The sequence below is a fragment of the Plecotus auritus genome, assembly GCF_963455305.1.
Source record: "Plecotus auritus genome assembly, chromosome: 5".
NCBI classification, from domain to species: Eukaryota; Metazoa; Chordata; class Mammalia; order Chiroptera; family Vespertilionidae; genus Plecotus; species Plecotus auritus.
This window is the reverse complement of record NC_137776.1, coordinates 116,478,691-116,506,204: the sequence shown is the minus strand read 5'-3', so window position 1 is coordinate 116,506,204 and position 27,514 is coordinate 116,478,691. Positions and strand designations below refer to the sequence as shown.

At 44.0% G+C, this 27,514-nt stretch overlaps 1 protein-coding gene across 1 annotated transcript in view; it reads right to left on the bottom strand.

The window, feature by feature from the left end:
• Positions 1-26,211, bottom strand: part of PLAA (phospholipase A2 activating protein) — a 43,727-nt gene extending 17,516 nt beyond the window's left edge. Inside the window, exons 1-6 of the mRNA XM_080668592.1 lie at positions 25,869-26,211; positions 12,442-12,635; positions 9,423-9,523; positions 9,215-9,335; positions 1,400-1,567; positions 834-969 (exon numbers count right to left, since the gene is read on the bottom strand). Of these exons, the coding sequence (XP_080524718.1) occupies positions 834-969; positions 1,400-1,567; positions 9,215-9,335; positions 9,423-9,523; positions 12,442-12,635; positions 25,869-26,017 (869 nt within the window). The 5' untranslated portion in view covers positions 26,018-26,211. The remainder of the gene's footprint in view (positions 1-833; positions 970-1,399; positions 1,568-9,214; positions 9,336-9,422; positions 9,524-12,441; positions 12,636-25,868) is intronic.
• Positions 26,212-27,514: the final 1,303 nt, after the last annotated feature.

Genomic DNA, 27,514 nt, shown 5'->3' with positions numbered 1-27,514 from the left:
CTGGCACAGAGAGAAAGAAAAACACTTCCACTTTAAAGGCCCTCTCTCCCTTACTGTTTTTTCTTCTTCTTGCTTTCAATGTCAGAGTGGTCTATAATCCTTCATCCATTGTTACCTATTTCCCTTCTATCGTTTTCTACCAAAATCTGATGGTAAAGTTACTAAGAACATCTTTTAAACCAAATCCAAAAGCTTTTACAACTTTCCATCCTTAATCCCTCATGTACTTATTGACACTGATCACTCTCTCCCTCCAAAATCTCTCCTTTACCATCCCTGAATTTCAACATCTGGATTTCTTTTTCCACTTTACCTACAGGCTTATCTTTATCTACCCACAGTATATCACAAGATTCAGTCTTTAGTTTTTTGCTCCTCCCCTATTATGCTCCTCCCTCAGAGAAAGGTGGCCCATCACTTGACTTTTTTGTGCAAATCTTGTATCTTCAATGCCAGTGGTTAGGCTCCTGTCCAGCTGCCCATGATGCACTGGCATGATGTGGCTGATCACCACTTGGGCTTCACAACCATCACCTTCTGCACCAAACCAGTTCTCCCTTGTCCCCATTGTTCTTAATGCATACTTCCAATCACCAAAAGTTTGCAGCTTTATCCTTTTCTTTCACAGTACAATTTACAGTACAGTACTGACATAATAAATCCATCATCATTAGTGTAAAAGCTGTTATGCCAACTACTTTTGTTCAGTACCAGAATCGTGCATAGGGTCTCTCCAATCCACCTGAAATTCCTTATGGCTTATCTCTGTGCACTCTAATGCCCACCACAGTCCTAGACACATATTATTTATTGATCGACTAGAAAATAAATACCTTGCACCAACCACAATGTCACCATTGTCTAGCACACAGCAGCACCATATAGACTGAGCTGGAAGTCGGATTGTTTGAGCACATTCTCCATTTTTCCAGACTCTCAGAGATCTGTCTTCTGCTGTTGTCACAAAATCTAAAATTGATACAGAAAAAATTAGGTTGAATAAATACAATTAAGTACATGTATATATACCATCTTTCTAGACAGATTTTTTTAACTCTAAAGTAAATTATAGTTTTAGATTCTATGTATTTGTCACTTTTATACAACTGAAAAAAAAAACACACAGGTTTTTATATATTTTTCATCTTACATACTAAACACCAATAAATTATGTAAAGCCTTTCCTCAGATACTTAAGAACTTCTCACAACCATCAAATGTAAAATAATATAAATATGATCATATCATTTTCTCCTTTAGGAAAAAATATGAAGTCACTAAATCATTCAAGTTACAATTAGTAAATTGATTTAAGTCATCAGTTCTTCCCTCACCTTAAGAATGAGACAGAACTAAGGTTAATACAAAATTTTAAATAGATGATATAAAATAATCTTACCTTTACAATTTGGAAAGATAGATATGCTATAAATATAATTTGTATGTCCAAAATAGACTTCGAGACACTCGCCAGTGATTTGCCACCTTCTAACACTGGCATCATTTGCACATGAAAGAAATTCTGTTTCACTCAAAATTGCCAAACCTCTTACACAGTCTTCATGCCCTGTATTAAAAAATTTATGTCAATCAATAAAATAGATTATTTGGGTGATGGCTCTATGTTATTTCATAAACATTGTAAAACACATCAGTGAATAGTAAAGCGTGATTTCAAATTTGAAAAATTCAATTTTCAGTAGAAAAACCTGGTAACCAAAATTTATATTTCAGATTTGGCCATATCTTTTTTGTTACCAGTCTTGGGAAGTTATTTTATATTCATCACACCTTCTCCAAATTCTTTCTTCAAACCTTCCAGAAACAGAATTTTGATCTCCACAACTCTCCTTTTTTACCTGACAGTTCAACTTTTCTTCCCCAGTAACAAGATTAATTCATAACATACACAATATTCAAATATAACAGAAAACATAACAAGGAATAAATATCCCTTAAGTTTCTTACCACACAATACTGAAATTAATAATAAAACACCAGAGAAAATTAAAAACTAAGATTACAAAAGACTGTAATTATTTGAAGTTTGAAATATTAAATCCATCAAAGAAAAGTAAACTTTACAAAAATATGCAAAAATAGGTTGAGAGAGATTACTTTCTCTAAAACAACAAGATTAGTGGCAAAACTAAAACAGGAATTCAAGTTTCCTGATTTATTATCCTACCTCTTTTTTTAAAAAAAGTATTTATATTTTAATCCTCACCCGAGGACACACTTAGAGAAAGGAAGGGAGAGCTAAAAACATCAATCAGCTGCCTTCCATACATACCTCAACCAGGGATCAAGCCTGCAACCCAGGTATACGCTCTGACTGGGAATCAAAGCGGCAATCTTTTGGTATACAAGATGAAGCTCCACCAATTGAGCTATGGGCTGGGCTATCCTACATCTCTTGATTCCATCAAATTTAAACTTCTACCTCTCCAATTAAGCCAAAATGCAAAGATTAAGCCAAGCATTGATTTATCATTGGGAACATTTCACAATTTATATAAATACTAGAGGCCTAGTGCACGAAATTCGTGTACAGGGAGTGGGGGTGTGTCCCTCAGCCCAGCCTGCACCCTCTCCAATCTGGGACCCTTCAAGAGATGTCCAACTGCCCGTTTAGGCCCGATCCCGGTAGGATCGGGCCTAAACGGGCAGTCGGACATCCCTCTCACAATCCAGGACTGCTGGCTCCCAACCACCCGCCCGCCTGCCTGCCTGCCTGCCTGCCTGATTGCCCCTAACCGCTTCTGCCTGTCAGCCTGATCACCCCTAACCACCCCCCTGCTAGGCTGATTGATGTCTAACTGCTCTCCTGCCAGCCTGTTTTCCCCTAACTGCCCTCCTCTGCAGGCCTGGTCCCGACTGCACTCCCCAGCGATCCAGGATGCCAAGCCTTCCCGCTCAGCTCTCCCATCAGGCTTGGCCTTCCCGCCCATCTCTCACTCTGCTCTGGGGCGATCCAGGACGGCAAGCCTCACAGCCCATCTCCCGCTCTGCTCTCCTGTCAGGCTTGGCATCCTGGATTGCTGGGGTGACCCAAGATTCCAAGCCTTCCCCGCACTCTCCCACTCAGCTCTTGCGTCAGGCTTGGTGTCCTGGATTGCTGGGGCGACCCAGGATCCCAAACCTTCCCCCATCCTCTCTGCAGGATCCGTGGCTCTGGCCGGTGCTGCCATTTTGGCCCGTCAAAATTTGTATATTCCCCCCTTATTGGCTGTGGGCACGACCATTTTATGTGAAGTGATGGTTAATTTGCATGTTACTCTTTTATTAGATAGGACTAGAGGCCCCGTGCATGAAATTCGTGCACGGGGGGGGAGGGGGTCTCAGTCCGGCCTGCACCCTCTCCAATCTGGGACTCCTCGGGGAATGTCCGACTGCGGGTTTGTGCATGCACTTTTAACAGATGACAGCTCCATTGTTGTTTCTTTCTTTTCATGCTTAAACCCATTGGAATTAGTAGGTAGTCAAAGTGTGTATACATTTTGGGGGGACACCCTGTATATCTCTAGTCAGCGGTGAAAGGAGCCAACGGTGGAGTTGGAACCCCCAGACAGGGAACCTCAACTCATTCCCCACATGTCTCCCCACTCCACTTTCCACCTTCGCAGGCAACGGGAGAATCAATGTTTTCTCTCATTAACTCGGAAAAGCACGTCCTGTCACCTGCTGCCTGGCAGGAGTGCGCTAGGCCCCAAGTGAGTGAGGCTCAGGCAGGGCAGCCTTCACTCATGGGTGCCGGCACCCAAAGTGCACATTCCTCCTCTGCAGTCGCCCAGACTATGCCACCGTTTCACTGAGAGGACAGAACTCCTCGCCTCCTCTGGGTTCCTGATCTTGAACACTGACTGAAGGCACCTCAGTGAGGGCCGCCCACGCCCAACTGGTGTGTCTGTCCGCACCTGCTCCCGCCTCAGCACCTGCATTAGCCCCATGGAGGTGATCTTGTCGCTGCACTGGCCTCTGCGGGAACAGGGCATCACCACTCCGCCCTCTCACTGTCATCTCACAGGCGCCCACCCTCAGCACCCAGAACACCCAGACACTCTCTAAAGGACGTGAGCATGCAGGAGGGAGTGTGCACATGTCCTGTGGGGGACATAGGCATGCTGGAGTTGATGAAGTGCGGTGGAGGGGTGGGGGGGACTTGTGCGTGCCATGGTCCGGGACTGTTGCAGGCATGCATGGGTGACAGCACGCTGGGGGACGTTTGAATGCTGGGGGGGGGGGGGGGGAGGAGAGGATGCGTGAATCAGAGGCCTGCGGCTGCGCAAATCCACAAACCCCCGTGGCGCAGCCAGGAGGACGTCAATCTAGCCTGGCACGGTGGCTGTCCCTGCGATCGCGCACCTTCTGGGCCAGGAGGCGGGACTTGTGCAGCCACTTCTCGGCGCTGATGGCCTGTAGGCGCTACTTCAGCTCTGCCTGCAGGCTCTGCGTGGTGCGCTCACGACTGCCACCGCCGCCATGTGGGGAGTACAGGCCACCCTCTGCCGTCCCGCTTCCCCCGCCCAGAGGCTCTCTGCACACGCTGCCCACAGACCCAGAGTGGCCTGGGCAGGTCGGGACGCCTGCGCCCGCTGCCCACCAGCCCAAAGTGCGCTGCCCACTGGCCGCTCTGCGCCTGCATGTGCTGCCCACGCACCCGGAGCGTGCTGCCCAAGGCGACGAAGGCTGGTGTCCCGCCCCGCCGCGCCTGCGCGCACTGCCCACCAGCCAGAAGCGGGGCAGGGCGCCTGGCTTCATCACCTTGGGCAGTGTGCTCCAGGCACGTGGGCAGCACACGCAGGTGCAGAGCGGCCGGTGGGCAGCGCGCTTCGGGCTGGTGGGCAGCGGGCTGCTCTGTACCTCCATGTACTGCCCACCAGCCTGGAGCGGCCAGGGTGTCCCACCCCGCCCACCAGCTGCTCCGCACCTGCGTGTGCTGCCTACCGGCCTGGAGCACGCTGCCCACTGGAGGCCAGCGTGTCCCGCCCGCCCACCGGCCGCTCCGACGAAGCCTGGCGCCTGCCCCACCCACCAACTACTCCGCGCCTCCGCATGCTGCCCACTGGCCCAGATTGCGCTGCCCAGGGTGACGAAGCCAGGCATCCCGCCCCGCCCTGGCCACTCTGTGCCTCCGCATCTGCGTGCTGCCCAAAGGCCCTCTGCGGGCAGGGCAGAACTCCTGCGTCATCGCCATGTCGACGATGCAAGCATCCCGGCCCAGCCGCTGCCATCTTTGTTGTGGAGTGACTCTCAATTTGCATATTCCCTCCTTATTGGCTGTGCGCATCACCATCTTTGTTGCAGAGTTACGGTTAATTGGCATATTACCTCTTTATTAGATAGGACAAGCATTAAAATGATAAAATAAAAACCAATGATTATAGGTAGTCCTCAGGTTACGTCGGACTCGACATACGTCGTTTCATAGTTACGTCACCATCTCCCATCCTATATAATAAGAGAGGGATATGCTAATTAACCCAGATATGCTAATTAGTCACAACCAGTCAGGTGCTTAATAGTCATGATCAGTCAGGTGTGGCCTGGGAGCAGTCCCAGTGGGGGCGTGCACGGACCCGCAGTACCGCCCAGCCTGGAGGCCACATGGCTGGGGGTCGCAAGCAAGCCCGTGGCGTCCCAGACCGGTGCTGAGGTGGAGCTGCCCCTGGCAGAAGTGGCCACCGGCAGGAACGCGCACAGGCCTGTGGCGCCGCCCAGCCCAGAGGCCGCCCGGCCGGGGGTCGCAAGCAGGCACACCGCGCTGCCTGGTCTAGGAGCGGCCCCTGGCAGCAGTGGCCACCAGCGGAGGTGTGCTGCCCCGCCCGGAGGCCCCCCAGCTGGAAGAGTCACTAGAGACTTTGGTTAAATTAAATAGTTAAAATCACTAAGCTCTGTGGGAGCTGACATCCTCAAACACTCAGGACCCTCAATTGTACAAATTAATAGGAAACAATTGCATAATGCTTTGACTTAATTGTACACACTTTAGTATCGTTTACAAATTATTGTACATCCTTGAAGTACATTCAGCAGCTGACTGAGGAGAGCTGGCGCTGATAAGCACAAGGCCCCTGCTATCTTGAGTTTGTGGTTTCCAAGGAAACAGCCAGAAGGGATGATAAACCCTCTGCTAACGGCTCAGCCTGCACCTATCCAAGCGGCAGCTTGGTTTAAATCAAGCCTTTCCAGCAGTGAATGACCCCAACCCTCCCTGGATCAGGCAGGTTCCTGTGGAGTGCAATCTCCACGCAATACAATGGGGGCCCCAGTTTCGTCCCTGGCGATCTCATGCGTGTTAGCTCGGGGCAGCGGGGAAGGGAAAAGGCATCACACGGGGCAGCTCTGGCAAGCAAGCAGAAGGAATCTATGCCTGGCAGACACTACCCCTGCCACCCTCTTCAATGTGTAAGAAGAATCAAATAAACCAATACAAACACCCCTCCCCCGCCCTGGAGAGATCCGGGACTGAGGGGCGTCCCGCCCAGGAATTGTTACCTGCTTCCCACCCCCTTCATCCAAATGGACAGGTTAGGGGGTTAAAGGGAGGAGGAACAACCTTGCAGGAAGGGGATTCCCTGGAACCGCACCCCTGCCCTCTCGAGTGCTGGGCCTGACAATGCCCCCAGCAGATTTGCATATCCCAGACCCTCCGGTACTTCCAAGCTCTGGGCATTCCCGCGTCTTCCCTGCCTCCCAGCCTCTGACCCTCACTGTCTCCTGCCCCAGAAGCACTCTGTCCTCCCCAACTTTCGGTCTTTATAGCCTAAATGCATGGTGGGCATAGTTGCTTCTCCACGGATTTTATTTGATAAGAACCCAGCAAAGTCGCTTAGCAACTGAAGCTGCTCACACTTCATCAGGGACAATGGATGACACACCTTACTTGGCTTTGACAGCAAAGCAATCTTATTCTTTTATTTTTTTACATCGATTTTTATTGATTTCAGAGAGGAAGGGAGAGGGAGAGAGAGAGAAACATCAATGATGAGAGAGAATCATTGATAGGTTGCCACCTGCACGCACCCTACTAGGGATCAAGCCCGCAACCCAGGCATGTGCCCTTGGCCAGAATCGAAACTGGGACCCTTCAGTCCTCAGGCTGAAGCTCTAGCCACTGAGAAAACCATCTAGGGCAAGCAGTCTTATTCTTCAAGGCTTGATTTCTGTCATAAACAAGTGGATTTGAATCATACCAAACCAATATACTTTTTTAATAAAATGTCTCTTCATTTCTACTAATGCAACTCTACCTTAAAGCTTATGTTGTACAATCTATACTAAAAAAAGGGTAATATGTTAATTAGACCGGACGTCTTCCGGACATCCATCCAGATGTCCTTCCGCACAAAGCCACGGTGGCGGGGACTGAGGCAGCAGCGGTTAGGGGCAACCAGGCCGGCAGGGGAGGGCAGTTAGGGGCAATCAGGCCGTCAGGCAGGTGAGCAGTTAGGAGCCAGCGGTCTCAGATTGCGAAAGGGATGTCTGACTGCCAGTTTCAAACATCCCTTGAGGGGTCCCAGATTTGAGAGGGTGCAGGCCGGACTGAGGGACCCCTGCCCCATGCACCAATTTCATGCACCGGGCCTCTAGTTTATTTATAAAAAAAAAGTTCCGTCATTTTGACATATGTGCTTTATGTTTTTTATTATTTATTTACCACAAGGTCAGGAATTGTTATCTTTCTTTTAAATCTTTTTACTGTTTCACTTCATTACTGCTGTGTATGTGCTCCATGTGAGTGACATAGGTGCTTATGTAGGTGGGTTCCGAATTACGGCAAAAATCAACCCAAGGACCTACTATACTGATTTTTTAAAAGGATAAGAATTTATGGACTAAACTTCTTGCATTATGTTTTTAATTAGGTAACTGGAGATATACTTAATAAAATTCAATTTCTTTCAATGTTAATTGAAGTCTTGTAGAATATATCACTACATTTTCTTAGGGATAAAACATTCCCTGAAGCTAGTGTTCTAATAAAGAGGATCAGAAGCCAAACCGTTCCCATGCTCAGTATTGCTAATTGAGATTAGCTATCACTGATTAATAACAACTTGATACATATATATATGTATGGAAACAAAAACAGATGCATATTATAACTCATTGTCCATTTTCCATCTATAGATAGTTTCATCTTCACAAAGGAACACGTTGCAGTATTACCCTCCAGGGTGGTGATCAACTCTGAAATAGTAAATAAGCCCGGCCAGTGTGGGTCAGTGGTTGAGCACAGACCCATGCACCAAGAGGTCATAGGTTCTATTCCTGGTCAGGGCACATGCCCGGGTTATCAGCTCTATCCCTGGCAGTGGGGGTCATGCGGAAGGCAGCTGATGTTTGTTTCTCTCCCGCCCTCTCTTTTTCTCTCTCTCTAAAATCAATAAAAACATTTTAAAAAAGGGGAAGGAGCTCTAAGAAAAGTAAGTAAAAGAAACAAAAAAAAAAACAAAAATATCCATACTAAAAATCTAAGTGCCCCACAGATAAATCAACAATACTAATATTACACAGAAGATGCCTCAGTGTAGAAATTATTTAATAGCTGAGATTTAAAAAGACTACCCACCTAAACCATCACATACACAGAGCTTGAAATGTATTATTAAACAATGTATCCCAATATTAATAAAAGCACTTATGTATTCCTCCATATATATGAGGCTCACACTAATGATCTATCATCAATAAGGCTTATGCTTTGAAGTTTCAAATTGAACATGTTCAAAGGACAAGCAAAACATAATGCATCCACAAATTACATATAGAAGCACATGCACACATTGTAGCCTATAAGTTACCTATTTACTATTCAATCTGGTTGTTTAATGAGAGATCTCATTATATCTTAAAAAGATATGTGGGTGCCCTGGCCTGTGTGGCTTGGTTGGAGCATTGTCCCATGCACAAAAAGGTTGCTGGTGAAGGCACATACCTAGGTTGCAGGTTTGATCTCCAGTGGGGCCGTGTGTGGGGTTGGGGGGGACGGGACAACCAATTGATGTTTATCTCCCTCTTCCCCTCTCTCTCTAAAAAAAAATCAGTAATACATATCCTTGGGTGAGGATTAAAAAAAAAAAAAAAAAAAAAAAAGATATGTGGGTGGTGTTTTTCAACTACCACTTTCAAGGTTCTAAACCTTTGAGGAAAAGACCATCTGAGTAAATATGAAGCAATGAGATTATAAAAGTTATCTACCCTGTATTACCTGAAAAAGTCCTCTCACATCTTCCAGCTTTCCACAGTTTAATAGTCTTGTCTGCTGATCCAGTTAACATTAAGCCCTGTTCAGGTAAGATCTTTACAGCCCAGACTGCAGCTGTATGACCCTGAAAGTAAAATGGATATTAATTTAAGTTGCTACTGAGTCATCGTACTTAATTATTATCTAGCACATTCACACAGAACTACTATACCTGTAAGGTCATCATGCATTTGTCATTCAGCCAGACTTTAGCAGTGGTGTCCCATGAGCCACTAAGTAATGTCCCAAATTTTCCAGATGAAAGACTACAAACTAAAGGAAAAAAAAAGGCATTCATATATATAGAAAAAGTTCAATCTTGTTAGTTATTAAAGCATTGCAATTTAAAAAACACAGGGATAGTATATTAGCCAAATAAGGCTTAACTCAATGGAGACGCAGAAGTGTGCACTGATCAAGACTGTTGTCAGACTGCCTGATGCAAGTACTAGAGATGACACTTCTGAGCTGTCTGATCACAGAGATATACTCAACCTCAGGTTCCTCATCTGTAAATGAGGGAACAGGATTAAGTGGGTTGCACAATCTAAGAAACCACATAAGGCAATGCAAATGATTTTGAAATGCTGTTTATATAGATATTTAGGGTCACTTTATGACAAAAAAAAACTGGAACTAAGTGTTCAATAGTAATGAAATGGTTAATTAAATGTTTTATTGATGTAAAATTATACAGGCTATAAATTATAAATGAAGAGTCATCTAAAAACATGGGAACAAACAAACAAAAAAAGACAGAATTGTGATTAAAAATGGCAGATTGTCTGCAGTAATACTATAAATGGTATTAATCTACAAGGCCAAATAAGATTGAAACTAGCATAACTGCCTTAGCCAAATGGGGGAAGGTTATAATTTAAACACCCACAAGAGGAACTCAGGAGTAGGGTGACAGGGTACAACAACTATGAGGCTCAGTATGCAGCCACTGTTGGTTCCATGAAGGATGGGGCTAAGCAAAGGACTTGAAAAATGAGAAGAGTGATTCACAGTCTGCACACAACACAGTGAAACACTAGATCTCTCCTCTCAGCCTACAGTGTCAGGAAAGTGCATCCTCACTCACTGCAGGAGATGGAGATTTATTCTCTGGTCACAGGAGCCAATTTAAAGTATTCCAATGGCCAAATGTGGGACAATCTGAGGGGAAAAGATGTTAGGGAGCCAACTTATTATTTTTTTAAAAAATATATTTTATTGATTTTTTACAGAGAGGAAGGGAGAGGGACAGAGTTAGAAACATGGATGAGAGAGAAACATTGATCAGCTGCCTCCTGCACACCCCCTACTGGGGATGTGCCCGAACCAAGGTACATGCCCTTGATGGGAACCAAACCTGGGACCCTTCAGTCAGCAGGCCGATGCTCTATCCACTGAGCCAAACCGGTTAGGGCGGGAGCCAACTTATTTTGAAACCCAGTAAAAGAAGTGGGAGATGGGACAAGGAAAGCATTTAACCTGGCTTCTCTGCATAAAATTCTCACATGGTAACCAAAGAGTTGATGTGGAAAAGTTCTATATAGAAAAATGCTAGTTATTAAATGCAGAAATAATGACAGAATTAGAGTACAGTCATTTTGCAAATATTAATGAAATACTGGATCTATACAATGACCATCAATAGGTGCTAAAAAGCTGATGGAAATTTTATAATGAATGGATGTACAACACTAGAACCTACTGATCAATCTCAACATCACAAAAAGCGATATTATGTGCCTCTTGATGGATATGTTAAATACACAATACTTCTTATAAAGTGTTCTTGCCAAAAACTTGAATCTGTATCTGTTCAAGCTTCTAGATTTAACTAATAGCTTTCAAGTCATATAGGGGATTGAGGAACATGTTAAAGGGAACAAAAAGGCTCTAATCAGCAAAATTCAGATAGTTGGACATTCTACAGGTAAATAAGCTGGTTTCCAATGGAGAGGGAAAAGGAAACAAACTGACAGACTGAAAGACATGTGAACCTTGTTTGGGTCACAAGTTAAACTGTAAAAAAACATTTATGAGACAACTGGGAAATGTAAGCATTCACTGGATATTTGATAAGAAATGAGATTTTGCCTGGCCACTCTACTTTTGTATATAATGAAGATTTCTATAAGAAAGTAAAAAAAAAAAATCTGTATCACTCTGTATTGAAGATTTCACATACGTACACACAAAAGCATTTTATAAACTCAATGAAATTAAGTTTAAAGTATTTATGGGCCAAACTATTTGCTTACAGATGTTCCAAAATATTCTAGATACATTAAAAAATAAGTACACATACTTCACTGATTAAGCATATCGTTTTATAACAAAGAGCTGCTGAGCCATACACAAATTCAGGAATTTCAGAATCAGAAATGTATACACAAATCACAGAAAATGGTATTCAAAAGTATTTCTCTTCAATGATACCAGAGCTATAAACACATCCGTTTTTGCTATATAGACATAACAGCCAGAAGATTAAAAAATACTCTTAATTTTCTTCAGTAAATTCCTTGCACAAAATAGCCGAAAATCCAAAATCACAAGTGTATCAAAATTATACAGCCTCTTCCTTTTATAACTAAACATTTTAGTCTTCTTTAAAAATATTTTGTGATTGATTTCAGAGAAAGGGAGAGACATATAAAATGATGGGAGAGAATCATCCATCAGCTGCCTCCTGCACGCCCCCTAAAATCAAACCATGACCTCCTTGTTCACTCTGTTGATTAATGAGTTTGCTGACCACTGTCCTAGTTCATAGGTCTACACTCAACCATTGAGCCACACTGGTTGGGCTGAACACTTTACTTTTTAAATACACATATACAGGGGTGGACAAAAAGTAGGTTTACAGTTTTGAGTATGGGAAACAGAGTTTATTCATGTATTATTATTTATTAATTACTGTATTATCTGTATTACCACTGTAAACCTACTTTTGGTCCACCCCGGTGTAAGCACAATAAACTTTACTAATAATAACAGTAAATTTGTAACAGAAGTTATAAAACAAAATTCTGACCCAAAAAAGGTTTTTACTACCAAGCCTATTAGCAATAGGTTAACAAACATGAGAAAAAAAAAAAAAAAAAAAAAAACAGGAAAAAAATTATCTGTAAATTTTACTTTCAAAAGGATAATTTTTTTTTCCCAATAGAAACACACCAAAGCACTATACTCACCAGCATTTTTGTGACCTTTTAGAATGTAAAGTGGTGCTGGGCTCTCCAGTGAGAAAATGCAAATATTATGGTCATTTCCTCCAGTGGCAATTAGTCCATGAGGATATACGTCACTTGAAGGTATGATGCATACACAAGATACAAAATTGGAGTGGCCACTCATACAGTGCATTTCTGTGAAACCCCTGTTAAGACTAGAAAGACATGATAATAAATAAGACATACATTTGTTCTCTAACATAGCCTAGAACAGTGGTCGGCAAACTCATTTGTCAACAGAGTGACAAACCGCGGCTTGCGAGCCGCATGTGGCTCGCGAGCCGCAGTTTGCCGACCACTGGCCTAGAACATAGTTGTCAAGGTACTCATTTTCATGTAGTGTCTAGGTTGAACTTTACAGAGTGCACACTATTTCAAGTATCTATTGTTTTAAATTAAATATTAAGTAGCTAATATATATCAGCTACTACAAAGATTTCTATCACCTTTGGAAAAGTTTAATTAGGTTTTCATTAATAACAGTATGTTAACTAACAGGAAGAACAAGGAAGGAAAGGGAGGGAAACAAATATATTAAGTTGCTTTCCTCATCCTCCGTTTTCATTTCTACTTATCAGTAATTGTTACCGTGAGAAATCTGTGGTGAAGTGAAACATTCATGCAATTAGGATAATGGAACGCACTATCAATAAGCCTTAAAGACTGAGGACATTTTCACACTATGAAACATATGTAATCTAAATAGAATATCAATCATTCTCAATATGCAAACTACAGGAATGTAGGGAGCGGTTATAGGGTTAAGCCTCGGACTGACCTGTTGGCAAAGCCGCAAACAAGTCCCAGCTTAGAGGGCACAGCCCGCTTAGCATAATTAAGCTTGATCTTGTGACTGCTCCCTAGATCTTTACTGGGTACCTAATGGGCTGTGGGAGGTGCAGCAAGTGCTGCCCAAACAAATGAAACTTACAAGAACATTGTAAATTACCTTGTTTGCCCATGACTACAAAATAGAGCATCAGATTACAGTCTGGATTTGTTCTGTGGTCTCAGTCACCCACAGAAGATCCACCTAGACCCAGCTTATTCTCTTTGTCTTTTCTTCATCCTTTGCCGGCCCTCCCTCAGGCTTGCGGAACCCTTGGCTGTGCTGGCGCGGCACATAGGGACTAATACAGCTATGTATAAATGACTGCTCTAGGGTCACAGCACGTCAACTCCCTGGGGATTAGAAAGATTACCAATTTGTTACACACTTAGTCACTTAGCATCACTACCTTACATAACAAGTCTAACAACAGATTATGATGTACTACATGGAAGGTGGTTAGTTACTAAGAGGGATATAAAGAATGATATATCTGACTCAAGCTAAATCAGGGAGTTTGCAGTCTAGTTGAAAGGGATGAGATAAATATACATAAAGAGATTAAGACTCCAAAGGGGGGGAAAAATGGCAGCGGAATAGACAGATGTGTTCCGAGCCTTGTCCCGGAGCAGAAAGAAAGAACAGCTGAGGGTCGCACGAGGAGTGTTTGTTGGCAAGTTAAGGGACAGCTAAACTCCAGAAGAATGTGGGGGACTGCTAGATGGGATTCCCCTGAACAGGCAGCCCCCACTGCGGCTGGGTCTCCTCCTGGAGCTATGGGCTCGGACGCAGAGACTGCATCATATTGAAAAGGAAAGTGGAGCTTATTGGAAGCCTGAAAATCCACAATTGCGGCACCCACCGAAGAGCTGCAAGCCCCAGAACACCGGTCCCCAATTGGCACAAACACGCGGTTTCAGAGGAGCTCTACAGCCCACCAAGGAAAGGTCAGATTTAGCCTGGGATAAGGAGAGAGAGAACTACATAACCAGACATCTGCAGAAGAGAGACGATGGGGAGACAAAGAAACAGCCCACATATGAAAGAAAAGCAGGCATCACCAGAAAAGGAAGTAAACGAAATGGAGGCAAGCAACTTTGCAGAGAAAGAATTCAGAGAAATGGTCATAAGGTGGCTGAAAAGAATGGAAGACAAATTCAACAATATGAATAAGAACCAAGAAGAAATGAAGAAGAACCAAGAAGAAATGAAAAATGACATCGCTGCTGTAAAGAACTCAATAGAAAGCATCAAGAGTGGACTAGAAGAAGCAGAGGACCGCATCAGTGAGCTAGAAGACAAGGTAGGAAAAAATACCCAAGTAGAACAGCTTCTAGAAAAAAAAAAATTAAAAAGCAGGAGGAGAGCCTAAGGGAACTTTGGGGCAACATGGAACAAAACAACATCCGCATAATAGGGGTTCCAGAAGGAAAGGAAACTGAGCAAGGAATAGAAAACCTGTTTGAAGAAATAATGACAGAAAACTTCCCTGATATAGGGAAGAATAAACCCACACAAATCCAAGAAGCTCACAGAGTCCAAGCAAAATGAACCCCAAAAGACCGACGCCAAGGCACATTATAATTAAATTGGCAAACAACAACGACAAAGCAAGAGCCTTAAAAGCGGCCAGAGAGAGACAGAAAGTTACATACAAAGGAACCCCCATCAGACTAGCGACTGCTTTCTCAACAGAAACTCATCAGGCCAGAAGAAAATGGAATGAAATATACAAAGTCATGCAAAGGAAGGGTCTGAATCCAAGAAAACTGTACCCAGCAAGGCTATCAATCAAAATTGAAGGTGAAATCAGGAGCTTCACAGACAAAAAAGGACTAAGGGAATTTATTACCACCAAACCAGCAATGCAAAAAATGCTAAAGGGTCTGCTGTAAAAAAAAAAAAAAAAAAAAAAAAAAAAAAAAAAAAGAAATAGGAAGCAAAGAAGGAACTCAGGGGTAAAGAATAAAAATGGCGACAAATAAGTACCTATCAATAATAACTTTAAATGTAAATGGATTAAATGCCCCAATCAAAAGACATAGGGTAACGGATTGGATAAGAAAACAAGACCCATATATCTGCTGTCTACAAGAAACCCACCTCAGAAAAAAAGACGCACACAGACTGAGGGTGAAGGGATGAAAAAAGGTTTTCCAGGCAAATGGAACTGAAAAAAAAGCTGGGATAGCAATACTTATATCTGACAAATTAGATCTCAAGCTGAAGGACATAACAAGAGATAAGGAAGGCCACTTCATAATACTAAAGGGAGCAATCCAACAAGAAGAAATAACTCTGGTAAACATATATGCACCCAATACAGGAGCACCCAAATACATAAAAAATCTCCTGGAGAATATCAAGGGAGAGATTGACAGCAATACAATCATAGGAGGAGACTTTAATACCCCACTATCACCATTGGTCAAGTCCTCTAAACAAAAAAATTAGCAAAGAAACATCAATCCTAAATGACTCACTAGACCAGATGGAATTAATTGACATCTTCAGAACATTTCACCCCAAAGCCACAGAATATACATTCTTCTCAAGTGCACATGGGCCATTTTCAAAGATAGACCATATGTTGGGACAAAGGCAGAGTCTCCTCAAATTCAAGAAGATAGAAATCATATCGAGCATCTTCTCAGATCACAGTGGCATAAAACTGGAAATCAACTACAATAAAAACAACCCAAAGAAATCAAACACATGGAGTCTAAACAGCATGCTATTAAACCATGACTGGGTTACCAGAGAGATCAAGGAAGAAATAAAAAACATCATGGCAACAAATGACAATGAAAACACAACAATCCAAAATCTATGGGACACAGCGAAAGCAGTCTTGAGAGGGAAGTTCATAGGTCTACAAGCCTACTGCAAAAAACAAGAAACAATGGTAATAAATTACCTAACCCAACAACTCAAAGAGTTAGAAAAAGAGCAACAAGAAAAGCCCAGTGTAAGCAGAAGGAAGGAAATAATAAAGATCAGGGCAGAGATAAACAACATAGAGACCAAAGAAACAATACAAAAGATCAACAAAACAAAGAGCTGGTTCTTTGAAAGGATAAACAAGATTGATGCACCTCTAGCTAGGCTCACCAAGAAGCAAAGAGAGTGGACCCAAATAAACAAAATCAGAAAGGAAAGAGGTGAAATAACAACAGATGCCGCTGAAATATGAAGGACTGTTAAAAAATACTAGGAATAACTCTATTATAACAAACTAGACAACCTGGAGGAAACTGACATATTCCTAGAAAAATATAACCTTCCAAAACTCAATAAGGAAGAATCTAAACAGCTCAATATGCCAGTAACTATGGATGAAATTGAAGCAGTCATCAAAAAGATTCCAGCAAACAAAAGCCCGGGGCCAGACAGCTTCACAGGAGAGTTTTACCAAACATTCAAGGAAGAACTAAAACCTATCCTCCTCAGACTATTCCAAAAAATTCAAGAGGAAGGAACACTTCCAAGCTCCTTCTATGAAGCCAGCATCACCCTAATACCAAAACAAGATAAAGACAACACAATGAAAGAGAATTACAGGCCAATATCCCTCATGAATGTAGATGCCAAAATCCTCAACAAAATTCTAGCAAATCAAATCCAGCACTACATCAGAAAGATCATACACCATGACCAAGAAGGATTTATCCCAGGAACGCAAGGATGGTACAATATCTGCAAATCAATTAATGTGATACATCACATAAAGAAATTGAGAGATAAAAATCACATAGTCATATCAATTGATGCAGAAAAAGCATTTGACAAAATCCATCACCCTTTCTTGATATAAACTCTCAACAAGGTGGGAATAGAAGGATCATACCTCAACATAATAAAGGCTATATATGATAAACCCACAGCTAACATCATACTCAATGGACAAAAACTAAAAGCATTTCCCATAATAACAAGAACAAGACAGAGATGCCCACTCTCACCACTCCTGTTTGACATAGTGCTGGAAGTATTAGCCATTGCAATTAGACAAGAAGAAAAAATAAAAGGCATCCAAATTGGAAAAGAAGAAGTAAAGCTGTCCTTATTTGCAGATGACATGATATTGTACATAAAAAACCCGAAAGACTCCATCAAAAAACTAACAGACTTAATAAATGAATTAGGCAATGTAGCAGGATACAAAATTAATGCCAAGAAATCTATGGCATTTCTATACACTAATAGTGAACTTACAGAAAGAGAGACTAAAAAAGCAATCCCATTTACCATCGCACCAAAAAAATTAAGATACTTAGGAATAAGCCTAACCAAGGAGGTAAAAGACCTATATGCGGAAAACTACAGGACACTGAAAAAAGAGATAGAGGAAGATGTAAACAGATGGAAGAACATACCATGTTCATGGATTGGTAGAATCAACATCATTAAAATGTCCATACTACCCAAAGCAATCTATAGATTCAATGCACTCCCCATTAAAATACCAACGGCATATTTCACAGACCTAGAAAGAACTCTCCAAAAATTCATCTGGAATAAAAAAAGACCCCGAATAGCCACAGCAATCCTGAGAAAGAAGAATAAAGTAGGAGGGATCTCAATACCAGATTTCAAGCTGTATTACAAAGCCACTGTTCTTAAAACAGCCTGGTACTGGCACAAGAACAGACATATAGATCAATGGAATAGAATAGAGAATCCAGATATCGACCTAAACCACTATGCCCAATTAATATTTGACAAAGGAGGCATGGACATACAATGGAGTCAAGACAGTCTCTTCAATAAATGGTGTTGGGAAAATTGGACAGATACATGCAAAAAAATGAAACTAGATCACCAACTTACACCATACACAAAAATAAACTCAAAATGGATACAGGACTTAAACATAAGACGGGAAACCATAAAAATACTAGAGGAATCCACAGGCAGCAAAATCTCAGACATAAGCGGAAAGAACTTCTTCACTGATACTGCCCCTAGGACAATGGAAGCCAAAGAGAAAATAAACAAATGGGACTACATCAAAATAAAGAGCTTTTGCACGGCAAAAGAAACCATCAACAAAACAACAAGAAACCCCACTGTATGGGAGAACATTTTTGCAAAAATTATCACTGATAAAGGTTTAATCTCCAACATCTACAGGCAGCTTATACAACTTAATAAAAGGAAGATAAATGATCCAATAAAAAATATGGGCAACGGACCTAAATAGAATCTTTTCGAAAGAAGACAGAAGGAAGACCAAGAGACACATGAGAACATGCTCAAAGTCACTAATTATCCGAGAGATGCAAATCAAAACGACAATGCGATACCATCTCACACCTGTCAGAATGGCTATCATCAACAAATCAACAAACGACAAGTGTTGGCGAGGATGCGGAGAAAAAGGAACCCTCGTGTACTGCTGGTGGGAATGCAGACTGGTGCAGCCACTGTGGAGAACAGTATGGAGTTTCCTCAAAAAACTGAAAATGGAACTCCCATTTGACCCAGTAATCCCACTCCTAGGAATATATCCTAAGAAACTAGAAACACCAATCAGAAAGGATATATGCACCCCTATGTTCATAGCAGCACAATTTACAATAGCTAAGATTTGGAGACAGCCTAGGTGCCCGTCAGCAGACAACTGGATCAGAAAACTATGGTACAGCTACACAATGGAATACTATGTTGCCATAAAAACGAAGGAATTATTACCATTTGTAGGTACCTGGATGGAATTAGAGAACATTATGCTATGTGAAATAAGCCAGTCAATGAAAGAAAAATACCACATGATCTCACTCATTTGGGGATAATGAAAAACAGTATAAACTGATGAACAAAAGTATAGATACAGAGGCAGTAAAGCATCAAACAGACTGTCAAATTACAGCGGGAAGGTTAGGGAGAGGTGGGGGAAATAAGAGATCAACCGAACGACTTATATGCATGCATATAAGAATAACCAACGGATGCAAAACATTGGGGGGTGAGGGCATGTATGGGAGTGGGTCCCAGGTTCGATCCCAGTCAAAGGCACATGCACAGGTTGCGGGCTTGATCCCCCGTAGGGTCAGCCAATCAATGATTCTCTCTCATCATTGATGATTCCATCACTCTCTCCCTCTCCTCTATGAAATCAATAAAAACATATTTAAAAAAAAAAAAACCTCTAAAATAAAGAGTCAGCGTGTAACTACCGATCAAGACCAAAGGCTGACCATCAGGAAGTCAGCACTGGGTTGCCATGGCGACCCAGCGCTGACTACTGCAGCTGCAGGCCTGGTGACCCAGCAGTGACTGCTGAGTGGGCTTTGAATCAGGCCCAGAAAGAGACCTGAAAAGAGAAGCAGGGGCTGATCTGTAGCATCTGAGGCAGCTTTTGACCAACACATGCCTCTCTCTTTCCCTCCAAGCCTGGCCAGCAGCCCTGCCACCATTTCTCTTCAAGCCTCCACCAGAGCTGCTGATCAGCCCTGCCTTTCTGATCAGGCCCTGTTGATAGGCCCAGAGACACTGACTGGCACAGAAACTGGCCAATCAGAACCAAATCTGGGTCAACTGTGAGGAGGCAGTGGCTGCCTAGGAGACAGCTTTTGATGCTGAATGGCACAGAAACTGACCAATTAGAACCAAATCTGGGTGAATGTAAGGAGCCAATGGCTGCCTAGGCGGTGGAGCTTTTGACACTGACTGGCATAGAAACTGACCAATTAGAACCAAATTGGCCAGTAGAGGAGGTCAGTTGGGAGCGAGATCAGGCCAGCAAGGGAGGGCAGTTAGGGGTGATCAGGCAGGCAGAGGCAGTTAGCGTGATTAGGCAGGCAGGTAAGTGGTTAGGAACCAGCAGTCCCAGATTGTGAGAGGGATGTCAGACTGCCAGTTTAGGCCCAATCCTGATCAGGCCTAAACCGGCAGTTGGATATCCCCCAAGGGGTCCCGATTGGAGAGCATGCAGACTGGGCTAAGGGAACCACCCCCTCCGTGCACGAATTTCATGCAGTGGGCCACTAGTAAATAAATAAAACACAAGAGGTCCAAAAGGGAAGAGAGGAGATGACAATAAAGGGAGGTCCTAGGATTAGTTGTGTACCAAGGACAGACAGAGCAGGTCCGAAAAGTTTCCACCAAAAGAAAGATGAAACTGTAAAATATCCAATATGTCTAAGTCTTGAAAAGAGAGAGATAAACTAGTATTTAAAGCTGAATTAGTGATACATAGAAAATTAAGCAAATGAAAACCCAAAATAAGGCAATTAGTAGCTATAGGGAGATCATAAAATTGTTGAAGTTATCATTGTTTACTCCATAGCTTAGGTGCACAGAGACTCTGTACAGTCACAATACTGATTCAGTTTAAATGAAGTCAATTTAAGGGCATATGTGATGGGCATTGGCAGAAGGTGAAAAGAGAGCTAAATTCTCATATTCCACAATAAGATCTATAGAAAATATCTGAAATACACTATTTTAAAATTAAAAAGAAATAGCAATATAGTCATGCACTGCATATGATGCTAATCCCATAAGATTACAATGGAGTGGGTTACATATCTGTAGTGATGCTGGTGTAAACAAACCTACTGGGCTACCATTCGTATAAAAATATAGCACATACAATTATGTACTTGATAATGATAATAAAAGGCCACGTAACTGGTTTTATGTATTTACTATACTATGCATTTTATGGTTATTTTAGAGTATGCTCATAAAAATAAGTTTGTTGTAAAAACAGTATGCTGTGTTACACTGCAGGAGCCTCAAACATCTGTTTACAGCATCTCTGAACTTGTATCATTGTCTCTGTGCATGATTTAATCTGGTGTTGTTTTGTGCAGTAATGTGCTGTACAGGACTGTATCTTAAGAGCATATAGTCTAGGTGTGTAGTCAGGCTATATCATTTAGATTAGTGTATGTGAACTCTGAGGTTCGCACAGCGAAATCACATATCGACACTTTTCTCAGAATGTATTCCCCTGGTTAAGTAGCACATGACTATATAGCATTTTATATACAGACTAGAGGCCCGGTGCATGAAATTCGTGCACGGGGGGTGGGGGGGGTCCCTCAGCCCAGCCTGCACCCTCTCCAATCTGAGACCCCTCGAGGGATGTCTGACTGCCCGTTTAGGCCTGATCCTACCGGGCAGTCGGACATCCCTCTCACAATCCAGGACTTCTGGCTCCCAACTGCTCTCATGCCTGCCTTCCTGATTGCCCCTAACTGCTTCTGCCTGCCAGCCTGATCACCCCCTAACCACTCCCCTGCCAGCCTGATTGATGCCTAACTGCTCCCCTGCCAGCCTGTTTGCCCCTAACTGCCCTCCCCTGCAGGCCTGGTCACCCCTAACTGCCATCCCTTGCATGCCTGGTCCCCCCACAACTGCCCTTCCCTGCAGGCCTGGGTCCCTCCCAACTGCCCTTCCCTGCAGGCCTGGTTGCCCCCAACTTCCCTCCTCTGCCGGCCTGGTCACACCTAACTGCCCTCCCCTGCAGGCTTGATCGCTCCCAACTGCCCTCCCTTGCAGCCCCGGTCCCTCCCAACTGCCCTCCCCTGCTGGCCATCTTGTGGTGGCCATCTTGTGTCCACATGGGGGCAGGATCTTTGACCACATGGGGGCAGCCATCTTGTGTGCTGGAGTGATGGTCAATTTGCATATCACTCTTTTATTAGATAGGATAAGAAAGTAAAATAAAAAATAAGCAGTTAGGAGATGAAAATTTTGCCTTCAAGAAAGGGAAATGTGGCCCTAATCAGTTTGGCTCCGTGGATAGAGCGTCGGTCTGTGGACTGAAGGGTCCCAGGTTCGATTCTGGTCAAGGGCATGTACCTTGGTTGTGGGCACATCCCCAGTAGGGGGTGTGCAGGAGGCAGCTGATCGATGTTTCTCTCTCATGGATTTTTCTAACTCTCTATCCCTCTCCCTTCCTCTCTGTAAAAAAATCAATAAAATATATATAAGCACAACCAATAGACACAAGACACTGGGGGGGAGGGGTTGGGATGAGGGCATGTGACAGGGGGAAAGGGAGGCTGGGGGAAGGTCAATGGGGGGGGGAAAGGAGATATATGTAGTACTATATGTAATACTTTAAACAATAAAATAAAAAAGAAAGGGAAATGGGGAGTGGGAAGGGACTTGCTCTGATTTAATAACAAACCCCATAGAAATATTTGTCTAAGGTCCCAAAGTGATGAGTGTTTATGAGACCATGGCATAGTCAGGAGAGATTTAATGCAGGATGTAAAATCTGTGGTTGTGTCTTCCAATATATGGATAGTTTTTTGTTTTTAAATATATTTTATTGATTTTTTACAGAGAGGAAGGGAGAGGGAGAGAGAGTTAGAAACATCAATCAGCTGCCTCCTGCACGCCCCCACTGGGGATATGCCCGCAACCAAGGTACATGCCCTTGACGGGAATTGAACCCAGGACCCTTGAGTCCACAGGCCGACGCTCTATCCCCTGAGCCAAACCCATCAGGGCTATATGGATAGTTTTCAAACGGCAAAGCATAGCTGTGATAGACTTGAGAAATCCAGTTTAATATGAAGTGGGCTTATCGCGTCCTGAAGCAATCTCAAAGAATGGTATGCTGACTGGTTCAGATTAATGTACAACCAAAAAAAAAAAACCCAGAAAGAAAGAAAAACATGTTTCCTTTCTGAAAGACTGTCAGAAGGCCCAGGTATTTTGGGGGTTCCCAATGAGCTTTTGGGAAAGATGAGTTATCTAGTCCACCCTTGAACTATTTTGCATCCCTGAAATTAAATTGCCCCACCATTTCCAGTCCATCCCTACACCACCTGATCCAGAAACCTAAGGAAAACAACCTTCATTAACTACTTGGCTCCAAACATTTTACAGAGCTTCATTACTGTATTAATTTCCAATGAAATAAAAATTGTCAGGATATCAGCCTGAGGACATTTTTATAACACTAAAAGTATGGTTGAGACACTCTAGTTTGGGATGCGTAAGCAGTTCATCACCCAGTGACTATGAGATGCTCTACCCTAAGCAACTAGAAATGAGAAGTAAAACTATCTTCTCTCTCTAATCACCTACCATCTAGCCCTGTGCCTGGCACAATGCAGGCTCTCAGTCAGTGTTAGGTGAAAAAAATACATAAATACATTTTGAAAAACAAAACAAAAAAAACAACACGAGTTAAATGAAAGAACCAGTTTTCAGATAGAGGATCATTTCAGCCCAAAGTTCCTCAAGTTCCTGGTAAACACAATCACTCCAGTGATTTAAGTTCTTGTCAACCTAGCTAGGTCACTCATACACAACATGCACAGACGGAGCCATGACTACTGGCATCCCCTTTAGATACTCCTCACTTCAATGTTTATATCCTCTTGGGCATGTGCTTCTACTGACCTCAATTTTAAATGTACACATTAACAGTAATTGTATTCAAATACATACTACTGTTACGAGGTGGTTTGGAGTATCACAAAACTTTAGAAGAGACCTTTAGAAGCCATCTCCAATTCAATACAGGAGTCTGCTCTACAATATCCCTATTCTAGTCTATCATGTCTTGGCTAAACTACTGCAAAAGCCTCCAATATGATCTACTTCCACATTTACCCCTTTGCAATCTGTCCTCCACCAGCAGCTACCAGGAATTTCTCAACAGCTAAATCCAATCATGCTGCTGCTCCTTGCTTGAAACCCTTTAAGGCAGGGGGTCCTCAAACTTTTTAAACAGGGGGCCAGTTCACTGTCCCTCAGACAGTTGGAGGGCCGGACTATAGTTAAAAAAAAAAACTATGAACAAATTCCTATGTGCACTGCGGGCCTGGGACGAGTCGGCTGCTAAGCAGGACAGGCAGCGGCACCCGGCGGGCCGGATAAATGTCCTCGGCGGGCCGCATGTGGCCCGCGGGCCGTAGTTTGAAGACACCTGCTAAGGGCTTTGGAGTACTACAACCCTTCCTCAGCCCTCAAAGACTGGCCCCACCTCACAGCTCATTCCCTCCTGCACAAAAGAGCTTTCTTCTTTCTCAATCCAGGGCCTCTGTGTTTGTCCCTCCTACCACCTACAGTACTCTTCCAATTCAACCTTCCTTATTCCTGGCTCCCATGACAACCTCCATCTGTGTCAGATTAAAAAATGAAAACACTTGCTCAGAGAGGCTTTCTACTTTAACATCTCCTCTCCACTCAACTCTATATGGATACTTGTTTTCCTCATGCCAAATATGTAATTATTTACTAGTGGCCCGGTGCACGAAATTCATGCACGGGGGGTGCGGTGGGAGATGTCCCTCAGCCCGGCCTGCACCCTCTCTAACCTGGGACCCCATGGGGGATGTCCAACTGTCAATCCCACAGGGATCGGGCCTAAACCGGCAGTCAGACATCCCTCTCGCAATCTGGGACCACTGGCTCCTAACCGCTCACCTGCCAGCCTGCCTGATTGTCCCTAACCACTCCACCTGCTGGCCTGCTCGCCCCCAACTGCCCCCCCTCCTGGCCTGATCTGCCACCGCTTCACCACCATGGCTTTGTCCAGAAGGTCTCCCGGTCTAGTTAGCACATTAACCTTTTATTAGTATAGAGCCGTGTTTTGCCGCTCTGCTGACTAATGAGTTTGCCAACCACTGGTATAGAAGATTGTTTTTTGATCCATCTTCCTTTCCACATTATAAGCAAGTTCTATGAAACATAGAACTTGTCTGTCCTCTTCTTCAGAATATCAAACAAATTGGAGGGCACTCAATCCATAGTTATCATCTGAATTTATGGATAACCCAAACTCTGTGTGAAACCTCTACTGATGGGAGGCTAACAAAGTAACTCCCCTCAATTTTTCTTTCTGAACTGAAATCTATTTTCCAGGTCCTAAATTTCCGGTTACAATGAGCCAAATCAAGGCTGAACTCTTGAACTTGATTGGACTGGAGCTTAACCTTTTGTGCCTTTATTTGTTAGTTAGGAGGCAATGGACTTTCTCTCCTCAAAAAGCAACACATCCCCAATACGTCCATAAAACATTTGAGAGATTTCATCCCCTCCATCTAAGCCCATCACAGACCCCAGACTAAGAAACTCTGACTTGGACAACTTTCTGCAATGCAATTTTTGAGAACTAAGGTTCTCAAATGGGAAGGAAGACTACAGAGCAAATTCTAGAGCAGACGCTTTCACATTCCCTCATTTAGGAGGGTGCCCATCAATTTTCAAATCTCAAAGCAACACCGGACATCATCGTCCAAAAACTGAAGCCCCAAGAGGAAAGAAGTTCGTCCAAGGTCACCCACTCGCTAGTGGTCAAGTCGGGACACGAAAGCAGGTCTCTGTCCCCCCAACCCGCTGCTCCTTCCACCAAAGCGCACCGGAATCCGCTGGTCCTTCCACCAAAGCGCACCGGTTGCTTCCACCGCGCGCCCTGAGTGCCCGTGCTCTCAGAACCGGGAGGGAACGCAGCCCTAAGCGCAGGCCAGGAAGGAAGGGAGCGGGCAGGACGCAGCAGGGAAGGAAGGTTCGCTCTCTTCCCACTCGCGGCAGGAAGCTTGCAACATAGTTAGGGGCGAGGGGGTGCCGAAGTCGCAGCGCTCACCTGTCCGGAACCCAGAGGCGGGTGGTGCGGTCCCGGGACACGGACACAAAGGCCCCCGGCGGATAGAGGCAACACACCAGGCCCCGCACGTCCAGCTCGTGGCCCTGGAGCGAGCAGCTCAGTCGATACCTGGCGGCGACGCTCTCCATGGCCCCGGTCGGTCGGGCGCCTGGGCCCGGACGCGAGCAAAATCAGTCGGCAGGGGCGGTGGGTGTGGGAAGGGCTGAGGCGGGAGAGGGACTTGCAGGGGAGAGGCGCTCTGTGACCGGAAGAGCCCGAGCGCCAGTGCGGAAGGGCGGCCGGGAAGGGGCGCGCCGGGCGGGCCGAGTGACACAGCAACCCTGACAAGCAAGCCGGAATTTATCATCAGCCCGGGCCCGCGTGACGCAGAGCGTGCGCGCCCGCCCGTCGGTCGTAAAGGAGCGAGGCTGCTGCCCACCTGCGCTCGGGACCGGGGGTCCGGGAAAGCCACAAAGCCCGCCCGTTGTGCCCAGGCGCCCCAAACCCGGCCCTGGCCCAAACCGCGTTTTTTTCTGAGCCCTGGCTGAACTGTACATTACAATCCGGGAGGCAGGCTGGGACTACAAATCCCACAATGCCGCGCGACAGTGTGGCGTGTGCCGCCGATGCGCTGAATCCTGATATTTTAAATCTTGGTCTGCAGAGCTAGGATTTATTGAGGTTACTTAAAGTGATCTGTTAGGGCAGCTTTCTGTGGATTTCCCCAAACCTATGCATAGTCTCCTGATATCTTTACAAGTTAAACGTGTGTTTTGTTTTGTTTTTTAATTAAGACGAGAGAATTTGGGGCCAAATTGTAAACAATCGCTTGCCTTAAATTCTGTGAACACTAAACTGGGGTCTTAGTAGTTAAAACATAATATTTTGTGTTAAGCATTTTAAAGATTTCAAATAGTTTCAACTCTCATGTTGATAGAAGGACTTATAATCTGATAGAGCACCTAAATTAATTTGAAAAATAATCATTTTAAATCCTAGAACACATACTTATGTGAATAGGAGATTAAGTTTATTATATGTGAGTAGCGGGTTAAATTTTTCTTATGTTTCCTTTTTAAGGCTTGTGCAAAGCGATTAGGAAGTGACTCAGCTGTGAATCCAGCAAGCAGAACCTATACGCATGGTCAGACCAACCCACCAGGAGTCAAAACATCATCTCATCACCTGGTGATTAAGGACCATAGCTGACTTCTTCCGGACCTCTGGACTACATGAAGATGAATTCCATTCACCCTAGCCCCTTCCCCTTTATAATCCTGTCACTTGCACCTTGCTGTAAGACAGGATTTGAGTGCTTATAAGCTCCCTATCTTCTTGATTGGCTAGCCTTCTCAATAAATGCCTTAAGGCTTATATGATTCAACCCTGCCTTCCTTATTGGACACAGCAACAGGCAGCCCTAGCACAACAGGGGGTTTCCCAGTAACAACATCTGTAAACAAATGAGAAATGCTGGATCCCCCTCCCATTTGTTTAGAAGCACTGAGGGGGAGCCCTGGCTGGACTGTCTTCCCATGCACCAAAAGGTCACAGGTTTATTCCTGGTCAGGGCCCATACCCCTTTGTGGGCTTCATACCCAGTAGGGTGTATCCAGGGTACAACAATTGATGTTTCTCTCTCTCTC